At 38.7% G+C, this 27875-nt stretch overlaps 1 protein-coding gene across 3 annotated transcripts; it reads right to left on the reverse strand.

Annotated features, from left to right (window-relative positions):
- Positions 1 to 1553: 1553 nt before the first annotated feature.
- tollip (toll interacting protein) lies at positions 1554 to 26893 on the reverse strand. 3 transcript variants are annotated; one of them, XM_059975926.1, is made up of 7 exons: positions 26666 to 26893; positions 24702 to 24851; positions 14927 to 15109; positions 12784 to 12936; positions 11057 to 11147; positions 6328 to 6348; positions 1554 to 4582 (listed from the first exon to the last, which is right to left on the reverse strand). In XM_059975926.1, exons 1-7 carry the CDS (start codon positions 26699 to 26701, stop codon positions 4368 to 4370), a joined length of 849 nt encoding a protein of 282 aa, XP_059831909.1. In that variant the 5' UTR covers positions 26702 to 26893; the 3' UTR covers positions 1554 to 4367. The 3 variants fall into 3 exon arrangements, with proteins under 3 accessions (XP_059831909.1, XP_059831912.1, XP_059831911.1); XM_059975929.1 differs by lacking the exon at positions 26666 to 26893 and adding an exon at positions 25567 to 25589; XM_059975928.1 differs by lacking the exon at positions 6328 to 6348 and having other exon boundaries at positions 26666 to 26887.
- Between the last annotated feature and the right edge of the window lie 982 nt (positions 26894 to 27875).

Here is a 27875-nt window from a genome sequence, read left to right on the forward strand (position 1 = left end):
ACATTTTGCATGCTGCAGTTCCCGATAAGACATTGGACTGCACATAATTAGGCACTTGGCAAGGTCCAATAAAAAGAAGTTAGATTAAGCAGAGTGGCCATTGGATGAGTGGGCCAGTGTTAAGTGTAGTGAGTTGAGGCTTTGGCTTAATCAAGGAAGATTGAATTTAAACACAAGAAATTCTGTATATTTTGGAAATACAAAACACACAAAATGATGGAGGAGCCCCCCCCCCCCCCCCCCCCGTGGGGAGTAGGAGGAAGGTAAAGATTTGTTTGGTTGCAAGACCCCTTTAGATATGGCAGAAGATGTGGAGAATGGTGTGTTGGATGCAGAATTACATGAGGTCATGGGTCAGGAATGCTGTTATGGTGGCAGGACGATGGGGTGAGTGAGCACTTCTGTCTGGAAAATAGGGGAGATGTGTGTGAGGACAGCATCAATGATGAAGGAAGGGAAACCCTGTTCTTTGAAGAAGTCAGGCGTCTCTGATGTCCTGGAAAAGAAGTAAAGAATATGGCATGTATGAAGATATCCATCAGTTTTAGGATTTCTGCAGAGATTATATTGGTTCTTAAGTCCCTATTTATGAGATGGGTTATGACTTTGTCAGTTTGAGTGGAATAGAGGCAAGATTGCCCAAATATCCCACTGTGGGATGGAGTCAGGGGCATTTGCATTTACTCCTGATGAAGGATTCTTTGAAATATTCCTTCCAGTGGGTGTGTCTGTTCCTGATGAGTTCCTGTTCCTGGCTCTCAGGGGGATGGTATTGTGGCTGCTAAGGCAGTAGATGGGTTAAACAATGCTGAAAATCTTGAGCATGTCGCAGCTGTCAGCAAACACAATATCGATACAGGACCACAGATGATGGAATCTGGAACTACAAGCTACTGCAGGAACTCATTTTTAGGAGAAAAGGAAATCAATCCTGATGTAGGAATTTGACCCGAAATTTCAACAATTGCTTTATTACCCCAAATGCTGTTTACCCCATTAATTTACTCAAGCAGATCTGTAGAAATCATGGTAGACCTAGCTTTTTTGACTTTTTGTTAAATCAATCAGATCCCCATTCCTACAATGAACTCCAGGATGTTGTTTTGTATTTGTAACGTTGACCATCAGATGGTTGATGTTTTGCTTGGTGCAGTTATTGTTGGCACTGTTGAGATGCAAGTATCTCAAGAGTCTGAATGCAGTCTCAGTTTTGATGCATATCAGTTACAGTTTGCCTTAAATTGGTAGATATGTTTGCATAATGTTCTAAAATTAGAAATGGACAAGGCCATTAAAATGTGAAAACTAATTTCAGTGGCTGGAACTAAAAAATGGTTATGTTGGACCTATGTAAGAACTGAATCCGTGTTTTCTATTGGACTAAATTCCACTTGGCCAATTGATGAGAGCTTTGGTAGCTTTCCTTAAATGTTAACTTACCAAGGTAATAAAGATGCTCTGTATTTTTCAAGAGCAGAGGAAATCATGGGATAATTTTATATTGGAGAGATGACTAGAGTAGCTGGCCATTAATGTAATGAAAATACCACAAAACATTTCACATGTATAATTAGACAAAATCTGCTGCCAGCTTACAGGAATAGCTTCAAAAGCTTAGTCAAAGGTAGGTTTTCAGTTACTAAAAATAAAGCTGCAAAATTCAGAACGTGAATTCCAGCCGTTACAATCAAGGCAAAGGATTGGTCAAATGATGAAATTAGGAATACACAACACAGAAGTAGGCTGCACAGAGGTTGTCACTGAGTCTGAATCTTCTTAGGCTGTCCATCAATTTCCGATGATGACTGAGGCCTGGGCAGACCTACAGTTGCCTATGCTGCACGTCTTCCCTCTCCACGCCACTGATGTTGTCCAAGGGAAGGACGTTAGGGCCCATACAACTTGACACTGGTGTCGTTAGAGCAATGTCCGGTTAAGTGCCTAGCTCAAGGACACAACATGCTGCCTCCACTAAGGCTTGAACTAGTGACCTTCAGATCACCAGACTGATGCCTTACCCACTTGGCCACGCACCACACCAATAATTACAACTTTAAATTAGTGGTTGTCAAACAAGAAACTAAAGTATGTTGATAAGCATCCTTTATCTCTCCCTTGGTACCAATACGCCATTTAATTTGAACCCCTGCTCTTTGTGATTTTTGTAAATAAATTGGATAAGGAAGTGGAGAGGTGTGTTAGCAGGGTTGCAGAAGATTGGTGGTGGTGTGGTTGCTGTGGAAGGATGTTACGGATTACAATAGAACATTCAAAGAATGCTGTGTTGCACTGAGAATGGCAAGTGGAGTTCAAGCTGGAGAACTGTGAAGTGATTAACTTTGGAAGGTTGAACTTGGAAGGCAAGACTACAAGGTTAATGGCAGAATTCAAGAGCTGTGCAGAAATGTTGCAGCTTTCTATGCTGTACCTTTCTATGACTCTACATTTTATTTAGTTTTGGTTGCCCTATTTTCAGAAACTTTAGAGAGGGTGCTAAGTCGATTCATTAGGATGGTGCCTGAATTAGAGAGGAAAGATTGAGCAAGCTGAGCCTTTTTGTTTTGAAGTCATGGAGGATGAGAGGTGACTAGATTGTTGTATAAGAGGCATAGAGTGGATAGCTAGCACCTTTTTTATGCCATAGACCAATACCATTAAACAAGTGGTCTGTGGACCCCTATGTTGGGAACCCATGTTTTAAGGTGATGGGAGGGAAGTATAAGGGGGGATAGCAAGATAGTTTCTTTTATATAGAGTACTGAGTGCATGGAATGAACTGTTGGGGTTGGTGATAGGGGAAGTTACATTAGGGATGTTTAAAAGGATTATATTGATCTTAGAGTAAATGAAAAGTCAGCATAATCATCATGTATCATAACCACAAACACATTAAACACTGAGCTTAATTTCCTGTTATTACATTAAGAATGGAAATGCAATAGATGTTCAAGACACTGGGATAGGCAAATGAATGGGCAGAGAATGGAGGAATAGGACAATGTGTACACAGAAGGGATTGGCTTAATTAGTGCAGCACAGCAGCATAAGGCAAAGGGTTTGGTTTTGTGTGGTGCTATTGTAAAATTTCAGACCAGTCACCCCACTGTGGCTATTCTTTTGAAAGGAAAATAAATTAACCTGCTTACTCATTAATACAAAAGATTCTGCACACACTAGCAATCAGAGCAACAGAAAATGCTGAAGGAACACAGTAGGAAAAGAATAAACAGTCAACATTTCAGGCTTGAGACCCTTTGTCAGGACATAATTATGTACGTAATGCCACTTTCCAGCACCTACGCCACAGACCAGCTCTTATAGCCACTAGTTTAAAAGATAGATGTAGCATATTAAATAAGCTACACCTTGGTTCTTTGGTTTTGGTTCTCAAAAGACCAACTACCTGCATATGTACAAAATGCCCCAGGAGGTCCAAGGTAAGACACAATATTAAGTATTATTGATACTAGAGGACAATAAATTTGCTAACAGCTTCATCAAAAACATACAGTATATTAAGTGTAACTCCTAGTCTCATGCTTAACCAAATCCATAATTGTCTTTTCATTTCTGGATGATATGGCACCACCATGCTTTGTAATGGGAATTTCCAAGCCATCTACATGCAACATGTCTTTTGGAAAAAAAAAATTCAGGGAAAACTTAGAATGACTAGGTGTGGGGTTTCTCATGAAAATTAGACTTTATAATGTCAGTGTTAAACAAGAATATATGTATTACTTTCTAAGTACCTTTTGAGTGAGTGGTGAAATGGGAGAAGATAATTTCATTATTCACATCTTTTACTTCTACCAAGCCTATACAGTCCCAAGTCCAGCACCATACAATCCAAACCATTTATTTTTCCCGCATACCCTTCACACCTGACCCTAGCTAGTAATTTTAGGCAATTTTATTTTATAATGAAACTTGTGATATAATACACTATGACTATTCAACTCGTGATATATATCTTTACAACTAATATACATTTTAATAAACTCTTAAGTAACAACAATATTCTGGGAAAGCATTTGACAACCAAACAATGTGCACAGAATTTTGCAGGATGTATGACAGACCCACTGCAAAAATCATAAGCATCAAGTTAAAACAAAGCTCAGTGGAGAACCTTTTCATAAGTATTATCCACAAGATGATTGCACCAGCCTCTCTGATCTTAAACATATGCACTAAGATTATGGAATGCTCTAAGATTAATACAATTACAAACTTTTAGTACAATGTGCAGATTACTGGACACATGCATCCTTAAACCAGATAAATCAGCGGAGAAAGCTCAAAGTCCTTGATGCAGAAATACTTCAGTTATGATGAGGTGTTGGCAACATTGACTGACCATATTTCTATGACTCTTCATTCATCTGAAGCAAGGAATTAATTGCTGCATCCTTGTTGCCTGCCTGTGCTTCCAACACTGTTCGGATCACTTCTCTGTCCATGTTAGGGAACATATCCTGAATAGATTTGAGATCTTCCTCACTGTACAGACTTTGTGGAGCAGAAACCTGTGTCGGTGCTCCAACAGGGATCATTCCTTGTGTATAAACAGTTGGCACACCTATAGAAGATTTAACAATACTTATTTAAGACAAATGCCAAAAATCTGAAATAAATGTTAAGCACAACAGAGATATGGAAATGGCTCAGCATGCAATATATAAGCCACAGCAAGTGACATTTTGTATGTATTTAACTCACCAAATATGAAATACTGAAAGAATTGTTCAAGAATGCCATGTTAAATTAACTGCATGTACCTAATGTGGACTTTATTTTGAGTAAAACAAGCACTGACAATTTTGTGTTGCAAGCTAAACCATATTTTATGCCATTTATAATTGCTAATGGGATATCAAACTTTACAATTCCAGTCTTCGTTATCCAGTATATGGATAATGGAAACATGATCAAATTCTTTTTAAATGTAATTTTCAATTAGTATTTTTAAAAATACAGGCACATTAATACCCTAAAAGAGGGTAATTATACCCAGTTGTTGCCCTAATTTAAAATAATCGCACTTTGTCAATAATACTATCTAAACTTCCCATGTAGTATAGTGCTCTTGATCCTGCTAGACTCTTAACAATCATGTACCTGTCCCCTGCCCCACATACTTTAAAAAGATGCCTGTTCTGACTCTGTACTGTTGAACTGAAAACCTGGCACAAAGCTCTGCTATAGCCTGGTGCTCCTGCAGTAAAATGGTGATCACATGAGTGTTTGGTGTGGAGAAAACCAGGTAACAGGCAGAGGCTGCCTATGAGAGCTGGTTTGTGCAGTCAATATTGCCATTTGACATTGAGGTACCATAGCAAATCTTCAGGCTGAGTTGCTCTAAGGCTAAACAAGGGGGAGGAATGGGGTTTTAAACAGCAGCATCCATCACCTTCACACCAGCAGGATCCAAGTGTTCTGACAACAAATGGAACAGGAGTTGCTCTTGCACGTTAATGCCAAGTAACTACATGCCCAATGCAAGTAGACACTGCCTATCGCCTCGTACTGAGTCAGAACAACGAAATCACCAACCATATTGTGAGTGTTGGTATGCCAGACGGCTGAGCCCTCAACCAGATTGCTGATGTAGTAGCAGTCTGAGCAGGTGTTCATACCAGGTTCCTGGCACTGCACTACTGACAATTAACACTTCCCCACATGCTTAACATGAATATTGACCCGTTTGTGCTGATTCCATCAGCATTCTTGCTTCTGGGAATGCATCTCAAGCACAATGAACCACTTTTGGGCAAAATTAATTTTTTTTTGCATGCAATATTTACAAGTGTTTCATATTACTGAAACAGAGTTAAAGTTCACCAAGTTAATTCATGCAGGCTGTTTGCAACTTGTCAGAAAAAATTTAAGTGTCTACACTTAACCAATGGAATAATTTTGTGAACTGGAATTTTTAACCAAAACATTACTCGGATTTCAATTTGTCTGTCATGCCAGTACAAATTCCATAAAACTAGTCATTTAACTAATAGTCTGAAAGTAATACTTCTGCAGATGAATACTAGGTTTAACATGAAAAGCTTTTAAAACAAGGGTGGCTTTAGAGGAACACATTTTGAAGTGTGTACCTATGCTGGCAAAACATATCTGTAATTGGTGCAAGTGTGAAGATTTAGTTTGCAAGCACAAAAATAATACCAGCGCAGGTTAGTTCAATATTAAGCCAGACTTCATTTACTGATCCAATGCAAACATTATGTAACAGCCACTTTAAAGTACAAAGCAAATGCATATTGAAGGTGTTCATGCAGACATTTTACCCTGTGAGAAAATCTCAAAACTTACCCAATGCAAAATACTCAAGCCCTGAAGTGGGAAATAGGAAATTTAAAGCAGCAAAACACCAAGGAGCACATTAATAACATGTCTGAATAAATTTAATTAGTAAGCTAGCCAAACAAACAATTCAATTTACAACAACCATAACCCATGCATAACAGATTCTAATAATTTGATTCCTGCACAGAAATCAAAATATGTATAGTAGGATCCATGGGCAAGAAACATTTCAAGCACTAGTTCAATGATGAGTTGTGGTTATGCAATACTAATCTGCTCAATTTCTAAGTACAAATGGATTAGAAATAACTTTAGTTATGAACATTCTGATGAGAATATGCAAACATTAAAAGTTCCTCTCTTGCTCAGGTTAACTAATCATGATAAAAAAGTCCAGAAAAATCTCTTGAATCTACTCCAGTTTCAATTATATGATTTGCAGTCAGATGTCAGAACCAAATCTCTGATGAAAAAGAATATTTAAATTGATATATTACATGTTATTACTGTTACTGAAGAACTTCTATGATTTTAAAAGTTAATAGTTGATTTTGTTTTAAAGGTTAGACATCTTTTGTCCTGTAATGGGCACCGCACAGTGTAAGCAATTAGCAATCTAAAGACCAGCCTGGCAGTGGACATCAGCATTCCCTATAACTAGAACCAGCCAACCACTACATTACTGGTCCCTTGCCCACATCTGGTAGGTATAGAAGAGTTCAATACTTTAACAATCTAGTAGATGGAATTCTTTGGGAACAGTTATTACATAGACAGTCAAGTAATCATGATGATACTTAAACAGAACTTTTAGGGATTATTAATCCCAAATACATTTAACAAAATGCTATTTAATTGATAACTACATCTGATTAGTTATGAACTATATAGCACTAAACTTTAAAGGAATAGATTATATAGGTCATATAACAGTGAACTGGATATGACATTATACATGTTTAAAATCCACTTCCTTCAAGTTTATGGTCATTTCTTCATTTACCCTACCTCTGAATTGCTAAAACACCTAAGACCTTGTCTCATGAATAACACAGTGAAGTCATCAGTGAGCTGGGGGGGGCCACTTAGCTGTTTTGTGCATGCTGATAAAGTGATTTACAAGAGTAGTTGGTGCAGATTCTCTTTTAACACTTTGGCCCCAGTAAACTAAAACAGATCTTCTCTTGAAAAAAGCATTATCTACTTGCTTTTCACAGGGTGCAGTTTGGGAGAAAAGCTAAGTGCACTACTACAAGCAGAAACACACAGATGACCTAAGACCTCTAAGTGAATGACAGTACGAATAATAAGCACTGACATAATTAAATAGCATTACTACACCTCCACTGGTGAACATGCCAAGCAATTACTATAAAGACACAAGGCCTGGTTTCTTAGGGCAAGAAGGCTGCAAAAACAAATGTTGGGCCAATGTGGTTGATGCACCACATTTGAAAGTTGCTGAATAATGACTATGAAATCGGAGAGCAATTTCTCCTTCCTGCTGTGCTGCATGCAATACTCAAAAACTACAGGCAGCTAACTATTCAAATTGCAGATCATTCTTTAAAAGTTTAAACAGATTACTTCTAGGTTAGATCTTAATGGATTCATTCCTAAATCACAGCACAACATAATTGTGTTCCAGTTCGGCAAGCACCAACTCACTCCTAAAAGAGGTTCCAAATAGAACACTGCATCACAACAGGCCTGTCAGCCCACAATGACATACTGATTTAGTTCACTCTAAATCTTCCCTTCCATGTAGCCCTCCATTTTTTCTTTCATCATGTGTCTCTTAAATGCCCCTAATGTGCCTCTACCATCACCCCAGCAGCACGTTTTACTCTATATAAAAAAAAACCTATACTTTTCTCTGGTGACCTTAAAATTATGTCCACTCCATATTAACTATTTCCACCCTGGGACAAAGTCTTTGGCTCTTCTCGCCATTTACATCTCTTATACACCTCTCATCCTCCTTCACTCCAAACAGAAAAGCCCTAGTTCACACAACATACCTCATGAGACATGTTCTCTAAATTAACCTGGTAAATCTCCTTTGTATCCACCCTATAATGAGGCAACCAGAACTGAACATAATACTCAAAACAACACACAAAAGTGTGGCCTGACCAATGTTTTATATAGCTACAGCATTAACTCGCAGCACTTGAAATCAATTTCCCAACTAATGAAGGATAACACACAATTCAATTTCTTAATCACCCTATCAGCTTGCATGGTAATTTATTGAGTAATCTATGAATGTGGACCCCTCACTAAGAGTCCTGCAGGAGGCTGTCCTCTGGCACAAGCCTGAGACATTGCATTCCACAGGCCGGTGCCACAACTAGAAAGCCATCAGGGAAATGGAAAGGTCAGTAGTTCAGTATCAGGGCACACCTCCACCCACATACCCACCTTCCAGCCAGAAAGACCAGTAGGTACAACCACAATTGCCAGTTGGCAAGCCAGATCATCTGATTTAAGGCAAGCTGCCCAAACATTAATCAATCTGCATACTGGAATCTTCCTTAACCTCTACCACCTCAAATACCTAATTTACCAGAAGCTCACCCTTGTTTTATTCACCCATTACCTGATGTTTCAATGGAGTAGCACGATGCTCAGATTTTCCTGGAGAACCCTGGGATGTCGTTTTATGTTGTAGGTATTTACTAAAATGCACTTCATTATGGATAGTCCAATCATTTATACAAGATTATTGAGCAGTAATAAATCTTAATGAATTTACTAAAATTCATATGCAGCATTACTAAGCTTTGGATTAAATTGTAAAACAGAAAGAGGAAAATAAAAATGTTTGTGACATTCATTTATCTCATCTTTCAAACACAGATGGTGTCCAGTTCATTACTTAGAAAGATTAAATGTGCAAGCACAACTATTTCTATTTGATGATCAATTTTGTCTTTAAAAACAGATTGGCAGTAGGTTGCACAATGCTGAAAATCAAACCGCAAAAGCCATTCTATGAGACACTCTACACTGCAACTGTCATGCCTTCATCACAGGACAATTCTGAGTTTGCCACTATTGCTAATTAGCCAGTTACAGTGCCTTTAAAAAGTATTCCCCCCCCCCCGCCCCCCGGAAGTTTTCATGTTTTATTGTTTTGCAACACTGAATCATAGTGGATTTAATTTAGCATTTTTTGTATGCTAATCAACAGGAAAAGACTCTTGGGTCAAAGTGAAAAGTGATCTAAATTAACTACAAATACAAAACACAAATAATTGATTGCGTAAGTATTCACCCTGTTTAATATGACACGACAAATCATCACTGGTGCAGTTTTAGAAGTCACATAATTAGTTAAATGGTGATCTGTTTTTGGCAACCAGTTTACAGTCAAGGTGTTTCAATTGCTTGTAATAACAGTACACCTGGATCTGGAAGGTCCAACTGCTGGGGAGTCAGTATCCTGGAAAAAAAACTACACCATGAAGACAAAAGAACACTCCAGGCAACTCCACAGAAAGGTTATTGAAAAGCTTAAGTCAGGAGATGGATGCAGGAAAATTTCCAAGTGACTGAATATCCCTCAATCATCAAGAACTAGGAAGAATATGGCACAGCTGTAAATCTGCCCAGAGCAGGCCGTCCTCAAAAACTGAGTGACCGTGCAAGAAGGGGACTAGTGAGGGAGGCCACCAAAGACCCATAAAGACCTGCGAGGGGAACGTGTGAGTGAGCAGGGAGCGCCCAGGTCACACAGGTAAGGCAAGAAGGGGACTAGTGAGGGAGGCCACCAAGAAATGCAGGACAACTCCAGAGCACTTAAAAGCTTCAATGGCCAATATGAGAGAGACTACACATACAACTGTTGCCCAGGTGCTTCACCAGTCACAGCTTTATGGGGAAGTGTCAAAGAGAAAGCCACTGTTTAAAAAAAAACTCACATGAAATCCCAGCTGGAGTTTCCCGTAGGATTACAGTTCCAACCTCAACTGAAATTCAGTCCTTCGTACTATGAGGAATTATACCAGCCACACTAGGGTTGCTGGATGCAGTATTACAAGTAATTCTACTGTTCATTCTGCTCAATTCTGTATACCTAAGAGACACTGTATGGTGTTTAAAAAAAGTTTCTCACTCAGAGGAAGGACAAACATTTTAAAAAAAAAAGGGATGGGAAAGATGAAACAAAATCAAAAATAATTAAACAAGCAAAATGTCTAATAACACCAACATCCTATGAAAAGAGAAAAATGTGAAATAGCATGCGAGTTTATGTCCAAGATGCTCTCCCATTAACCTTCAACCTCTTGCATATTGGAGGAGGATCCTTCTACAAGCATTGTCACCCAATGACACTTTCTTCACACTGAAGTTCAATAAGCAGTGGAGCCCTTTTCAGCCATAGAGTAAGGGAATTAAATGAAGTCAAATTTCTACAACGATCAGGAAGCAACTTTGGTTGATTTCCCCCACTTGCCAAACCATGTGGATTGCAGGAAACTGTCATATTAACATCTGTCTCCTCAACTGAGCAATATAATCAATAAAACTTTGTATTTTAATCAATAAAGCTTGTTAAATAAATAAACAGCTTGTATGAACTTGGAAACAATAAAAGGGCCAATAGGCCCCTGCAGCCTCTTCTCCAGTTGAGAACATTTGTTTTACTTGAATATTTGAATCATGCACATCCTGATGGATTCAAACAGATTAGAATGTTAAAAGAAGAATCTGAAAGATTTAATCATACCCGTAATTGGCACATATCCTAATCCCTGTTGGTAGACAGTGGGCATCAGTACTACTGGTTGTGGCTGCACGAACATGTTTGGTGGCAGAATCTATTTGAAGAATGAACAGAAACATTACAGGAGTGCAGTATTTTCCTTTCAAACTGTATAATTAAATGAAAGCGTTGTGAAATTTTAAAAAAATCAACTTAGCCCATATAATCTTTGTTTCAACTGCAACATTCACCAGTATAATACAGCAGAAAATTTATCCAAATGGAAGCAAGTGAAACAAACCAATATCTTAAAGTAAATTCTGCCGTGGAGTGCACCTTATCATTTAGAAAACATAGCAGGGCAAATATTGTAATTTGGAGTTATCTAGTACAAACTATGAAAATACCTCTGTAGTCTACTACAGGTGGCAAAAACAAAATGCAGGTTCATGATTCCAAACATGCAAAAATCCCCATTTCATCTTTGTCATGCTAAACTCCTGGTTGGTTTAACACTATCACCCACATTCTATCTCTTTCCAAAATTGTTCACTGAAGTACACAAAATAAAATTCTCGCTCTCAATTTAAAATATTGGTGAGCTTTCCAAATTGTGTAGAAAGTAGTATCAGATGTGGAGAGAGTCAGCAACTTTAAATTCCAGAGTATTATCATTTCAGAGGATCTGCCCTGGACCCAGCACACAGGAGCAATTACAAAAAAAGCATAGCTGCACCTGTACTTCCTTAGGAGTTTGCAAAGATTCAACAGGATGTCTAAAATTTTGACAAACTTCTATAGATGTGTGGTGGAGACTGGCTACATCACAGCCTGGTATGGAAACACCAATGTCCTGAAATGGAAAATACTACAAAAACTAGTGGATACGCCCCCGTTCATCATGGGTAAAGCTCCCCCAACCATTGATCTACACAGAGCGTTATTGCAGGAAAGCAGCATCTATCATCAGGGAGCCCACTGCCCAGGACATGCTCTCTTCTCACATCTGCCATCAGGAAGGTGGAACAGGAGCCTCAGGACTCTCATCCCAGTTTCAGGAACAGTTAATACAGGGTACTCAACAACCAGGCTCTTGAACAAAAGGGGATCATTTTACTCAACCTCACTTGCCTCATCACTGAAATGTTCCCACAACCTACGGACTCACTTTTAAGGATTCCTTATCTTACGTTCTCAATATGTATTGCTTATTTATTATTTCTTCCCCCCCACTTTCTTCTTCTATTTGCACACTGGTTGAATGCTCAAGTTGATGCAGCTTTTCATTGTTTCTATTATGGATTTAATGAGTATGCCCACAAGAAAATGAATCTCTGGTCTGTATATGGTGACATATATGTACCTTGATAATAAATTTACTTTGAACTAACCTTCAGTTTTAATTGTTACATTTCACTGCCAACCTGTCTGATGGGTCTTAAAATGATTGTTCAATTAGAAATAGAAGTAGACATAGGTCATTCAGCTCATTTGGTTTTCCTCTCCCATTTGTCATGATCATGGCAGATGTTTTTTTTTAATTCAGTGCCAATTTAATACACCATGAGCCTTGATTTCTTTAATATCCAAAATGTATCAATCACTGTTTTGAATACCTGCTGCCGAAGCCTCTGATGACATCCCTCCCTCTCTACAGTGCAAACAATGACAAAGTCTCCCACCCTCTCAAAATTTCTTCCAAACAAATCCTTATCAACATGCTCAAAGTGAATAGTTTGCATTTCACTTACTGCATAAGACATAACAAGGTTGATCATTCCTTCTTTGTCATCACCCTGTCGCCCACTAAGGCTGTACCATTCATCCACTACTTTTCCTTCTTTTAATGATTCCGGGATAGTTATGTGAGTCCAAGCAATTCTGTCATCCATAGAGAAAGCTCGCTGCAAGTAGAAAACATATGTTTCAATAAAATATATATAGATGCAACTAAAGGCAAACTTGATAGCTTCTCTATTGCTAAAGATATTCAAAAGCAAAGTTAGAATTGTAAACAAGACAATATTACGATATAACTTCATTCTAAGATCCTCTGCAAATGGATGGAATTTTACAAAATTATCGCTTAGCACAGAATTCTTCAGGTCAGATTTTTATTCCCATCTTCATCAATTTTGCATACACACCAGGTCCAGGGTTTGCTTTTGATGTATGGACAAGGTCACTCTGGAGTCAAGAGCAGAGCGCACAGAAACAGGCTCAAAGGTTTCAAAGGTACAATTTAATGTCAGAGAAATATATACAATCCTGAAATGCTTTTTCTTCGCAACTCAGTTCAACTAATCCAATCCAATCAAGATATATTCAGGAGCTAGTCCCATTTCTCTGGATTTGGCACATCTTGTTCCAAATATTTCCTGTCCATGTACGTGGTCCAAACTGTTCCTTCAGTTTGGAACACTCAATGGATCACTGTTACTTAAGAACAGCTAGAAAGGGAAACATGGAAATTATAGACCAGTTAGCCTAGTATCAGGAATCGAGAGAGTTATTAAAGTTGAAAGTACATTTATTATCAAAGTACATGTACATTATATCCCGTTTGGTGGCACAATAATATCAGCGCCGAACTCTGGAGCGAAGGTTCCCGAGTTCAAATCCAAGTCGGGTTGAGCATTGAACTAGTAGCTCGACCTTATAAAAACAAGAATAGCTTGCTACAGTAACGCCGTCAAAAGATGGTGCCCCGATAACTCCACTGCCAAGTTAAGGGCTATTCTTTTCTTCTCTTCTACATATATATTATAACCTTGAAATTCGTCTCTCTCTCTCACTATATTTTTTTTTTGACATAATCGCTGCTCCAATTTGGCACGTGCCTGACCTTTCATGTTCTTCCACACTCTCAGCGCCAGGCCTCCCATTGGTTCTGCCACATCAAATTGCCTCCAAGTCCAAAGGGACTTGTGATGATTGCTTGCCACAAAAAAGTGTGGTTAACAAAGTATTTAGTTGCTATCCTTGATTTGTTAGCCACCAATCAGAAGTCGTTGAGGTTCACCAATGCCATCTTAAACCAGATTAACAACAGAGTTAGAAAACACCTAGAAAGCTTCTAATTGATCAGTAGAAACTAGCATTGATGTGTTAAAAAAAAATCACCCTCAATTAACCTGAGGTATGAGATAAAAAGCTTCAGAAAAAAACTTAAATTGCCTTGAAGGGAAATCATTACCTGTTTAGGAAACTGATTGACCACCTGGAGGTGCAAGTAGGGATGATAGGGAAAATGCTGAAATTATCTGGATATGGCTAGTGTAGCTTCATAGAATCTGTGTTGTGGGTATATTATTCACTATAGTGATCAGATGACACATTTAGATAGAAAGACATCAATCCAAATTGGCTAATGACAAAACTAGAAGACATTGCAGCACTGTCAATAGAATCATTAAATTGTGGCAAGTTTCTTTTTACAGAGATTAAGCAAACAGACAAGGAAAACAGCGGCAAAGGACTTCAATGCAATATCAGTTATACAGAACCCTAAAAACCCTATTTTGTTAATCGTAATTTATCTACCTACATTAACCATCTACCCCTCCACCAGATTTACCACTAATACCTACCTACATATTAGGGGCAATTTACAGTACCCACAACTTTAGAATATAGAAAAGAAACAAGAGAACCCAAAAGGAAACCCAGTCAGAGGGAGAATATGAAAACTCTATGTAAATACCACCAAAGATCAGAATTGAAAACAGAGGCATTAGGCAGCACAAATTTAAATAAATGCACAATAATTAAGTAAGCCTAAAAAAATTGAAGACATTTTAAAATTTAATTTCTTAGCAAAATTTGTTCTGCTAAAAAAACAATATAGATAATGTGAAGATGTTGTGCACTCAGAAAACTTGTTTAGAAAATTACCTCATCAAATATCTCCAGGTAGAATGAATCAACCCCAGGTGGCACAGTACACTGTACAACTTTGTTCCATCTTGGGTTTTTTGCTCCATTGTGTGCTGTAGGCGTCTCATAAACAGCATAACCAAGACGTATTCTGCAATATGGATCCATGCGTGTCATTCCATAGTTTTTTGCCAGTTTTGCCTATGAAATTTACACATACAATTGGATAAATAAAATGCAATATAAACTATCAGATATCAGTTGCATAAATTCCAGTATTGCTAAGGCTAAGATTTTGTGAAACTGCTTGCCCATATAGATCCTTATCAGGATGCCAATATGTCAAATGTATCCATAATTCTGTAATCATCAAGCGGCCCATAATTCCAGACTGGATGTAGATGGCCTTTCCAACTAAAGAATTAACCCCAGTATCACAAAATAATAAGTCCCAATGTCCCTTCAGTTTATTCTTTGGCACCTTTATAAAAAGTGCAAAAATTGGGTAATGCATTTCCTTCTATTAGCTAATGGCATGTACTCTCTTTGCTGAAGGAAGTAAATAAAAACAGAACAGGAAAGGGAATAATTACATTTTGCTACCTAACGCTTGAATGTTTCAAACCCAAGGGAGTCACAGACTGCAAACTACACAATGTGATCAACACAAATAATATGCAAATATCAGCTTTTCTGAATCACTAAGCAGAAAAAGGAAGTCTGTAAGATTAGTTTGTTATCAAAAGAACTATGGGGAAGAAATATTTTAAGCTCTTAGTTCACAGAGGACCATTCTAAATGTGAAGATTTAAAGACAGGCTGAATTTGAAAGGAAGATTCAAATTCATTGCCTATCACACTCAAGTATCTACTCATAACAACTAAGTGAGAAATTCACTCCTTCTCCAATCTTATCCTTGATCCCCAAACTGTAGTTGGTGCTGAGTTCTGTCGAGTTCTGTCGACTCATGGTGACCCTACTGTAGTCACGGCAAGATATGGGAGTGGATTACCAGGACTTTCTTCCGCACAGATACTGTTATTGCCCAGGTTAGGACGTGGTTGTTTTCGATCTCCCGGACCATCCACCTCAAAGTCTAGTGCTGATGCCACTACACCACCTCACCCTCGTACTACGACAAAAAAAACTACACCCTTTGGCACCTTTAACTAATATATGATTACTGAAAGGGAAAAATCTAATCATTTAATTGGATCCTTGTTAATTTTTTTTAGGTATTTGGATGGAAATTATATTTACAATAGGAGTTTGACAAAAATCAACACGAGTGTAATTACTTTTAATGTACACTTTATTACAACACAATCAAATGGCAACATCATATATATATCAGAAAAAACCTCACTCCCCTAAAACGTAATAACTTACAATGTAATACGTAACATACATGATGAACTTAACCCTTAGTCTGGGTGAATTCTGCCTAATGGAATTACAGAGTCCTTACAGTACCAATTTTTTAAAGTATTGAGAGACTAATGATTAATGACCAGCAAACATGTTCAAATGCTATTAAATGAGCTGTTGAGTTCAAATTCAGCTAATTAGACCATCTGTAGTAATCACAAATAATCAAGTGATAATGAAACTTTCAGAATGCTTTTACAGATCTTTTAATTCAGTAGCATCATTCAGGGAAGGAAATCTGTTCTCCTTGATGTAGAGTGGCCCACGTAGATTACAGATCCACAGCAACATAAAGGACATTTGATACCACTCTGAAAACTATCAATTTGTCTAAAACTTCTGTTACAAAATCAGCCTGACCACTCAGTATCAATCTGAATGAAACAAAGGAACATGCTCAAAACAACTTTAACTGATAACTTGTGTCCAAGCTGGAAGATCAAACCATTAAGCAGCAGCCCAACGTTATACTCATAAAAATCATACTTCTTTATATGTATCAACTTCTTTCAGTTCCATGGGCACATCCTCTCCCATCAGCAGGATACCTGGTGAAGACTAACTGGACTCAATGACATAAATGACAGTGCTGTTGGCAAGGACAGAATGGTGACGCTCTCAAAATCATTCTAGCTCTGATACACTGCTGGAGGGGGTAGCTCAAGGTATTGTTCCATCTTCAGTTGTGCATCATAAAAATCAGGAGTGAGGTGCCTAGATTCATTAGTACTTTCCCAAGATAGTGACTGCACATGCAACATCTGGATATAGTAAAAACATGGTGTGAAAGTTATAATCATACAAGTGCCTGGCCACAACCATTTCTGAGATAGAGCTAAAGCACCTTTCCCCAATATTACTATCACCATAACATTTATGTCCAGAAACATAAATCTGTCTTACAAAAGTTGGCTGAAGGTGAGAGATTCTATGGAGTTATTCACCTATGACTCTCAATGACTTTTTTGCAATCTACAAAGCACAAATCAAAAGTGTGATGTAATACTTTCCAAATGCTTAGATGAATACAGTACCAATAACACAAGAGTGAATCATGCCCCCTCCCAAGAACAAAGCAATCCACTTGATTGGCTGCCACAATACATTTACCATCACAACCAGTGGCAAAAACTGTACCCTCTACAAGATGCACTACAGCAACAATTCAGTGAGCCTTCGGAAATGGTACTTCCCAAATCTGCAACCTGTGCAATCAAGTTACATAATATCCTGACTTGAAAAATGTCATTCTTCCAATACTAGGTCATAATTCTGGAATTGCATATCAATTACCTAACTACAAAAAAGGGGATTTCAAAGTTCACTGTCAACTTTAAAGATATTAAGGAATGGAATATAAATTTTAGTCCTGCCAACAGTGCTGGCATCTTCCCAATTCCCATTTACAAACAAAAAGCAAATATAATAGTGTACATGAAGCTTTTCTCATGTTACTTATTGGAAAATAATATCCTGAAGCTTAAAAGGCCATCAAGGTGACTATAAAACCAGATTTTTACTTTGAAGTTCAGAAAACTATTTTTGCATGTGGGAGACATGTCAAGAGACTCAAAGCGAGGATACAAACCCTTCAGTTTACTAAGTCTACACCAATCGACAATTATTCATATACATTAAAATTAGTACTAGATTAAACTGCCTATTTCTAGCTCAGACATTTAAAACGTGTGTGTAGGAAACTGTTCGAATGCTGAATTTTCTGACAAATACCAAAATCACCTTTTTATCTGAATGGCTTCAAATAACTCTCATTATCTTTTAAAACCAAAAGGTTTCCAAATGGAATTAACTGGGTATTCTTCCTCCCCCCTTTAAGATGTCTGAATGCCAATACAACCTAGTCCAGGCAAAATAAATCTACTTAGGGATACAGTTGGGAGTCTAACATGCCACAATTCTGTAGTTTTGTCTAGCCATAATTACAATCTTCAAAGTTTTTGAACTATCATTATGTAGGGAGTTAATTTAGCCACAAAGATACCTTAACATCATCATTATCTTAATATGACAATCTAACACGGATGATATTTCAGTAATGAAACCTCACATCTACCTTGCATCTTTCTGTCCACCTGCACTACACCTTCTCTGTACGGACTTGTGTTTTTTTTTTATAGACACAGCATGGTACCAGATCCTTCCAGCTCAACATGCCTGTGCCACCCAATAATACCCATGTGACTATTTAACCTACTAACTCACACATCTTTGAAATGTGTGAGGAAACTGGAGCACGGAGGAATCCCATGCATTTATGAGGAGAACATACAACCCCTTATAGACAATGGCAGGTTATGTATGTCACACCCCATTCAAGTTTTTAAAATCTCCAGATTCAATGATTATGTTGCTGACTTCTCCAACTTCTAAAGTTTGACTCACCCAAGTCCCTGCTGTTTCCTGTTCCATTCACGCAATTCATGCTCATCTACCTCCCCAGTCTTTAGAACCCTTCACACTTCAACTGATGCCAATGCCTTTAACATTTGATGTGCAATACACAGAAATTCACTCTGAACCCATGTACCTATTGTATCCCTTTAAGTCAATTTGACCATGATTTTGGGTTCTGCTGATATGATTAACGCTGGCTTTTATACATACTGTGATTTTTCCCATCAAAAATGAAAGTTATTCACAGACTGAAACAGAATATAACTATGTCTCGTTTGCTTATAAACATAAAACTACTGATTTTGACTGAAGTACAAAAAAATGCAAAGATTGGAATATTCTCTATATTATCCGTATAACTGGTTATTGCAATATAAAGATTAGAATTTCGAGCCATTACGAACTTTAGTTCTGAAAGTTCAAAATCCAACTGTTTTAACCTTTCAGGTTCTATTTCAACCTTTAATGTTTTTTTAAACAATTACATTGATTTACTAAGACCTTCAGCCCGTTTCTGATTTATAAATAGAAAAAAGTGTAAACATTGAAAAACTGTAGCTAAAAGGAACTATTGAACCAGCCTGACAATCATTACAATAGTAATTCTATCTTAACCTGTTTGAAGGTTTGTGTAATGTCTCAAACTACAAGACATTTCCAGACAAGTGCTTTATACTTAAATCACTTCTGACATTACAATCAAGAGTTCCAAGTTGTAAGAAACTGTAGCTCAATATGCCAGTGAAAAAATATTTCCATAAACTTTTTTTGCACAGCTAGAGCAAGTAACAATAAAACTGCTGTTGACATGCAATTGCTGACCTCCATATCAGCTGGAGAGATTACTTTAGTCCCAATATGTTACACTAGTTTACATCAAAAAGTTGTAGATTGGCTTACTGATTCCCCAACTGCTTTTGGTCTGAGGTGCAAGTCCATGATGCCCCAGTTGTTCAATAAATATGCATTCCCTCCCTGAACTATAAAAAGTACTATTTGGTACAACCCAATATTTACATTGTAGAAGTCTGCAATGTAACTGGGAAGCATTTCCAACTAATGCAAGTTTACAAGAAACTTAATAATCAAGAAACATTCTTGACATTACATCATGATTCTGAAGAGCATGGTCCTGTTCAAAAAGGAACAAAGAGTTAGGCTGTACACACAGGAACAAGTTCCACTTTAAACATTTAGCAACTTGTTCAAAGATTTTTGTGCAGGTCAGGAATTGCTTAATACCAAACAGTTAGCATTGGAACTGAATGGCCTTTGAAGAGTGTTCAAATATAATAACAACCAAATATTGATTTATTTCAGCTGCAGGATCACCTAATCATATTGGTTCCAAATATTAATAGATAAAGCCAATATGAAAATAATTGATTGAATGCTGTATTAGTGCTCAACAGTACAAGTCCTTGTTATGGGTTCACCTAAGGGTGGGTTCCTGAACTGACAGATCTGAGGCTAAGGAAGAAGAATAGAAAGTTATTAAGGGAAAGGATTAAACAGAATGAGTGTTATTTTGACAATTTCCTCACGTTTGGAATAAAATTGAATGGCTAACTCATTAAGAGGAAAGGGAAAGCGAGACCATATATCTTAGTAAAATTCATGGAGAAAGACGGCAGGATTGGAGCTTCAGATATTAACAATAATTTAAGGATTAATCTGTGACATATTGTACCATCCAGTTCTGTTATATATTTAATATTTTAATAATAATCTTGTAAATATATTCTTTGATTAAGCATTCTTTGTTTATATAATTTCTTATGGTTCTATGTGAATTGCTTACATCATGATGTGTGATTATATGTGCACCTCGCTTAAAGTAAAACAGTTACTCACATTTAAAACTCCCATCTTTTCCTTTTAACTAGTTTAATGTTTGAGTTATAAAACATAACATTGGCAACAAGGTATTTTTTAAATGAACCTAAGGCCTACCTGTGGAAGCTCAGCAATACCTTACGAGTTTAAAAAAATACAGTGTAGCACGTGTTCTTCAAAGGAAAGACACGATAGAGTTTTAAAAAATGCTGGAAAATGAAAGAATTTACAGGTTCATAAACAGTGAGCACTGCGTTACAATAGTCATAAATAAAAAAAGAGCAGAATGGCTGACTACATCGGAAAGATTGAAGTGTTTGATTACACAACAGGTAACTGGATTTTGTATACTGAACAGATTGAGCAGTACTTTAAAGCAAATGGAGCAGCCAATGAAAAACACATACCAATTTTGCTGAGTGCACTGAATTTAAAGGCATACAGTTTGCTTTGAAGTTAAACTGCTCCAACCAAACCAACCAAAAGGAGCTTTGCTAATATAATGAAAGTAATGCAGGAACATTTCAAACCAAAATTATTGTTAATTGAAAACATATGTTTCATAAGAAGAATCAAAAGAAAGGGTGGCTGAATTGAAGAAGTTGTCTTCGAGTACTGTTAGCGCAATAATGAGTTTAATGATACAAATGAGAGATCATTTCGTTTATGGAATTTTACAAGAAAGCATTCAAAAACGGCTCGTTACAGCAGCACAATTTTTAAAACAGCAAATGAAATAGCTGTATCAGTGGAAACAGCAAATAGAAACTCAATTGAGTTGCAGTCTGAGATAAAAGAGAGCATGAACAAAATTGCAATGTCTAAACAGAAACTGGCCTGGTCAAACAAATTGCGTTATTGTTGTGGCAGGGGCTCACATACACCAAACCAAAGCAGGTTTAAAGGTGAAAGTTGCAGAAAATCCAATAAAGTAGGTTACATACAAATAGCATGTCAGACAGACGAAAATTGTCTGCACAGAGAAGATTAAAAGATAAAAAAACAACTTGCAGTTTCAAAAAGAGCATGAATCAGCATGCTGTTGAAGAAGAAGAATGCCCTTAACTCCTGGTGGAGTCATTGGGGCGCCATCATGACAAGCTTTTTGCACCAATCTTTTTGGTGATTGCTCATCATGCGGCATTTCTTTAACACTCTACAGTTTTTTTTTAACGAGGTCGAGTTGCTAGCTCGACGCTCAACCCAGCACGGATGGAAAGTGTGCAAGGGAGCCGACTGGATTCTAACTCGGGACAATTTGCTCCGGAGTCCAACTGATGCCACACCACCACCAGCCAGCCATGCTGTTGATGAAAAATCTGATAATAATGAGTGACACAGGACCAGCTAGCATTGAGATTTACAAAATGAAAACTAACAATAGACAAGCAGTAAGGTTTACACCGGAAATGAACAGCAATTTAATTAAACTGGAATTGCACACTGGCTCAGCTGTTTCAATCACTCCACAAAATGAATTTGAACATCATTTCAAAACTACTAAACTGAAGCCAGCAGATATTGAACAAAGAACTTATACTGGAGAAAAGATAACTCCTGTGGGAATGACATTCCTAACAGTGAAATGCAACACCCAGCAAGCCACATTGGGCTTTTCTGTGGTAAAAACAGGAGAGCCAGCCTTGTGTGGACGTGAGTGGCTGAGACAACTACAACTTTAGTACGTCCACCATTTGTAGGTCAAATTTCCTCTAATAGAGGCAACTGGAAATGAAATAATAAAGATACTGAATGATGGCACAACTGTTCCCATGCTGTACACCATGAATCGTTGCCCAACAGAGGGCAGACAGGTGTCAGTGCCAACTTCTGTCTCTGGTTTTTAAAGCATATTGGGCCAAGGAAGGACTATGCTGCTCAGAGGAACCATGAAAGTTACAAAAGCAATTGTCCGACTATAACAGCTATTGTAGGCAACGTACGTTCTGATATGTTAATCAGGCAGTTACTTGTAAAATGTGGCTTGGTTTTACACTGGAATAGAGTTCAGGAAAGTTGCAAGCATTCAGCACTTTTTTTTTTGAGTATAATGAACCAGAATCTACTCTGTGTGCATTAAAGATAGTGCGTGAATTTCAAGTGGGAATCAAAAAGCCACTAGTAAAAGTAAATGCAAAGACCAAAGTCCAGCTGGATGAATGAAAGACCCAAAAGAAAGAAGTCAATGGAGATACGAAAGCAGCAGGATTCATCAGATGATATTCTGAATGAGTGAACCAAAAGAGATTATTCAATAAGACCATAAGATATAGGAGCAGAAGTAGGCCTTTCGACCCATCAAGTCTGTTGCGCCATTCAATCATGGGCTGATCCAATACTTCCAGTCATCCCCTCTCCTCTGCCTTCTCCCACACCCTTTGATGCCCTGACTAATCAAGAACCTATCTATTTCTGCCTTAAATGCACCCAATAACTTGGCCTCCACAACTGCTCATGGCAATAAGTTCCACAGATTTACCACCCTCTGACTAAAGCAATTTAACTGCATCTCTGTTCTAAATGGATGTCCTTCAATCCTGGAGTTGTGCCCTCTTGTCCTAGCCTCCCCACCATGGGAAATAACATTACCATATCTAATCTATTCAGGCCTTTTAACATTCGGAATGTTTCTATGAGATCCCCCTCATTCTCCTGAACTCCACAGAATACAACCCAAGAGTTGCCAGACATTCCTCATACAGTAACCCTTCTATTCCTGGAATCATTCTCGTGAATCTTGTCTGAACCTTCTCCAATGTCAATATTCCCTTTCTAAAATAAGGAGCCCAAAACTGCACACAATACTCCAAGTGTGGCCTTACAGAGCCTCAAAACTCATCTCTGCTCTTATATTCTATACCTCTAGTAGTGAATGCCAACATGGCATTTATCTTCTTCACCACTGACTGAACCTGGAGGTTAACCTCTAAGGTATCCTGCTCAAAGACTCCCAAGTCCCTTTGCACCTCTGCTTTTTGAATTCTCTCCCCATCCAAATAATAGCCTGCCCGTTTATTTCTTCCAACAAAGTGCATGACCATACACTCTCCAACATTGTATTTCATTTGCCACCTCTTTGCCCATTCACCTAAACTATCTAAGTCTCTCTGCAGGCTCTCTGCTTCCTCAACACCACCTGCTCCTTGTAAAAGGGGCAATAGAAAAATTAATCAGAGAAAACTCCAGGGAACTAAATGCACCTTCTCAAGATCAAGATACACAAACTAGAAGAGAGAGAGAAGGAAGGTGTCCATACTCAGAGCTGTCAGATCACTTCCTGCAGTCCTAGTGTTAACTCCAACAACCACTATGGAGGAGATGCTAGAACCTGAGAGTACTGCCATTAGTCTCACCTGCCAAGCAGAGGGACCCCCTTGTAAGGAAAGACGTTATCCCGCAAGAGTAATAAAATCTCCACAGTGATTAAATCTTTAGGCCTGAATGAGACAATTTAAAATTTAAATATACTGTGTACGTCTGTATAGTAGTTGTATTACATAGAATATTGTGTATATAGTTGAGATGCATTCTATATAGACTTGGAGCTTCATAGTTAAGCAAAGAGGAGTGTTGTTTATTTAATATTTCAGTAATATCTGAGTAATGCTATAAATACATTATTTGAATAAGCATTCTTTGTTTATATAATTCATAATAGTTATATGTAAAAAGGTGCAAATTACACATGTGATAACACTACCACTTGATACATGTGCACCTCAATTAAAGTAAAACCAAATTATACTCATATTTTGAATTCCTATCTTCCTTTAATTAGTTTAATGCCTTGGATTTACAAAACATATAAGTTCATTGTGCAAAACAAAAATACAACTAACTGATTTTATTTGAGTTGCACGTTTCAATGTGCCCAAGGTAAAATTAATACATTAAATTACTTCAACACTTGACAGTTAATAAAGACAGTATATGGACAGGCAGAAGCAATTTACCAGAACACAGTGAACAACTTCTACAACACTCTGGGAGACCAGCTCTTTTTCAATTATTAGCAAAAAAGCACAATTTACACAAGCAATTTTACAGCGGATAAAGAGAAAAAAATGTGGCCCATTCTTGGTACCAAAGCTTTGATTCTGAAAACTTTCCTACCTGTACCACTGTGATGCTTAGTCTGCCCATAGTAGCTGTTTCTGTTCCAAACTGCATTTGCTGAGCTGCCTGTGCATCAAGCTGCACTTGCTGCTGCTGCTGAGTCGGTACAATGCGAAGGAAATCTTGTGGCAGCTCTCCAATGAACACCTTCAATAAAAAAGCAACATTTATACAATCTATTTGCTCCCAGCATACACCATAATCAACTGACAATAAAACATAATAGAACTGTATTTTAATCTGAACTCCACCTTCCTATTTCTCATATTATTCTATTCCTATAAATTGCAAAACATCAAATTTGCTTTAAATATACACAGTGAGACAAAATCTACACCTTTCTGAGGTTAAGAACTGCAAAGAGTAAGAACCTTTTAATTTCTCATTTCTAATTGGCTCATTAGAATTAGAATTCAAAATTTTACAAGCATGTGACAGTCCCTCCTGGCTTTCTGACTGGACCATGTTTAATAACGTCAATTGCCTGGCAAATAGACTGATCAAGAATACAGAAACAAAGACGAGTCCACCCTTATACAGACTGCTGTGAGAAAACAACAAGACTACGGAACCATTCCTCCTTTTAATGTCACTCAAAAATAGCTGTTTTTCCCATTTACCGAGCTGTTAGTCAAAATGTAAACTGCCATCCCCAATATAAATGAATAAACCCAAACCTCAAGCTGTCAGAAAAATCTTTCGAGATACACCAGACATAGAAAGTAAAATGCCTGATATTCTTTTTTTATTTTTGGACCAATGGACTATTGTCCAAACAAAAGAAAATACACATACAATGGAAGCAAAACAACAGGATGAGAATGGAAATGTTCACTTATTTTCCATCAAAATAAATGATTACATTATGGATAAGTCGAACCACATTTGTTCTCCTGCAGGATCGATTGAAGTTGCCAGTCTTCTATGGCTGCAGAAAAATTATGGGAATTTAAAAACATGGGAATTCATGGAAAGAAAAAAAAACCAGATACGTTGAAAAGAATGCAGTAATATTTTGGAGACACAAGACACTGCAGATGCTGGAATCTAAAGCAGCAATCAATATGCTGGAGGAACTCAGCAGGTCAGGCAGTATCTATGCGCAGGGAAAACAAACAAAACCACCCTTCATTCGGACCGGAAACGTTGACAATGTACTCCCCTCCATAGATGTTGCCTGATCTGCCGATTTCCTCCAGCACTTTGCGTGTTGTCCAGGATTTTCAGTATCTGCAAAATACCTTGTGAAGTGTGTGCGTGTAGGTTAGATGTAGATGTAGAGAGGTAGCAATCCTCGACCCGTTAAATTCCTCCAGCTGATTGGTCGTCGTTGTAGTCATATTTTGTTTATGCAATTTTATTTCTTAACTTAAAGATATCGGAACAGGGAGAATGTCCAACTATGCCTCAGAAATCTCGAATTAATAACCTGATCACTTTCTCCTGAACGAGTGGTCTCTCTCACGCACACAGGATGAAAACATTAGAAATCGATTATGGGAGTAGCAGGTCCGGTAGCTGGTGGAAGTGTCAGGTGATGGAACCCCGAGGAATACATTTAATTGCAGTTAACAAAAAACATATTTTACATGTGATCGTAGAAGAAAGAGAATTGTGTGGTCTTTGTAGATCATATCAAGCGATTTTTACAGTAGTGGAACCGAGTGATCGTCTCTTTAAAATACAACTTGCGGTGACTGGCCATAGCAAACCTTTTCCAGTCCGGCTGACTACCGATGGCGTTTAAGTAATTCTTTAAAAAACACGAAACAGACGATGAATTACAGGACAGCTGTTGAAACTGACAACTAGGGACGAGCGACCGACGCCCCGCCGGCTCTGGTGCTGCTGCAGTAGAGCTGGAGCCCGGGCAGTCGGCTGGTTTGTGAGGCCGCGGGCGCGATCTCCGGAGCAGGGCCGCGGCGGTCGGTAGGGTGGGCGCCAGTCAGGGGACATCTTACCGGGCCTCTCTGGGTGGAGATGGTGGTGGCCGCCATGTCCGAGTCCTGCCGCCTCGGGTTGACGCGCTCGTCCTGTGCGGATAGCCTCAGCCGCAGGCTCCGGAGCGCCGTCTGCTCGCCGCCGCGCCCCGCTGACGTCAGCGCTCGCACCCGCCCACCGGCCCCGGTCTCCGGAGCGCCGTCTGCTCGCCGCCGCGCCCCGCTGACGTCAGCGCTCGCACCCGCCCGCCCACCGGCCCCGGTCTCCGGAGCGCCGTCTGCTCGCCGCCGCGCCCCGCTGACGTCAGCGCTCGCACCCGCCCACCGGCCCACACGGCCCCGGTCCCCGGTCCCCCGGTCTGCGGAGCGCAGCCTGGGCCCGGGCTCCCGCGGGGCCCCCTCAGAGCAGAGGCTCTCGCCTCTCAGATGGCCATTCCTCTCGCCGGAGGCTGTGGAATTCATTGCCACAGACCATTGCGGGGTTCCACCACCATTTTGTGTGTGTGTGTGCAAAATTGGATTTCCAGCATCTGCAGATTTTCTCTTGTTTGCGGAGCTCAATTCATTGGGGATACTTAAAAGCGGAGGTTGATAAACATTCTTGATTAGTAAGGGCGTCTAAGATCATGGGGAGATGGGCTTGAGCGGGATAATAAATCAGCCATGATGGGTTAATGGAGCTAACTCGATGGACCGAATAGCCTGGTTCCGCTCCTGTATTTTATGGTGTTATATTCCGGGAAGAAACTGGATTTCGAGAATTTTTTTCCAGTGCAGTGCGAGGGAGTGCTGCAGCGTGGGAGATGTTTTGGCTAAGATGTTAAACGAAGTCTGCACATCTAGGTAGATGAAAAGATTTCCCTTAGCTTTATTTCAAAGTTTATTTTTATTCCAAGTCGTCAATATTTATCCTTCCGCACCGCGCTCTCGGAGATCACGTGGTCATGATAGCAACACACACAAAATGCTGGATGAATTCAGCAGGACGAGCAGCCTCTGGGAAAACGTGCAGATCCTGCTGAAGGGTCTCGGCCCGAAATGTCCACTGTACTCCTCTTCCATATCTGCTGCCTGGCCATCCGAGTGCCTCCGGCATTTTGTATGTGGTGCTTGGATTTCCAGCATCTGCAGATATTCTCTTGTTCGTGACATCATCATAAAAGGATCTCGTAAAGTAATGAACGGTTCTTTCCGACAAAATTTTTCAACTTTTGTCAAATTGGAAAATACA

Source organism: Hypanus sabinus, chromosome 7, assembly GCF_030144855.1.
Source record: "Hypanus sabinus isolate sHypSab1 chromosome 7, sHypSab1.hap1, whole genome shotgun sequence".
In the NCBI taxonomy this organism is placed as follows: domain Eukaryota; kingdom Metazoa; phylum Chordata; class Chondrichthyes; order Myliobatiformes; family Dasyatidae; genus Hypanus; species Hypanus sabinus.

What these genes read in the sequence shown, in the direction of transcription:
- tollip (XM_059975926.1), bottom strand. Translation starts at nt 26,701, where the DNA reads ATGGCGGCCACCACCATCTCCACCCAGAGAGGCCCG. An exon ending in AGGATATGTGCCAATTACGG is followed by an intron (nt 6,349 to 11,056) that starts GTATGATTAAAT and finishes TTCCCACTTCAG; the next exon opens with GGCTTGAGTATTTTGCATTG. An exon ending in GCTTGAGTATTTTGCATTGG is followed by an intron (nt 4,583 to 6,327) that starts GTAAGTTTTGAG and finishes AATCTTCTATAG; the next exon opens with GTGTGCCAACTGTTTATACA.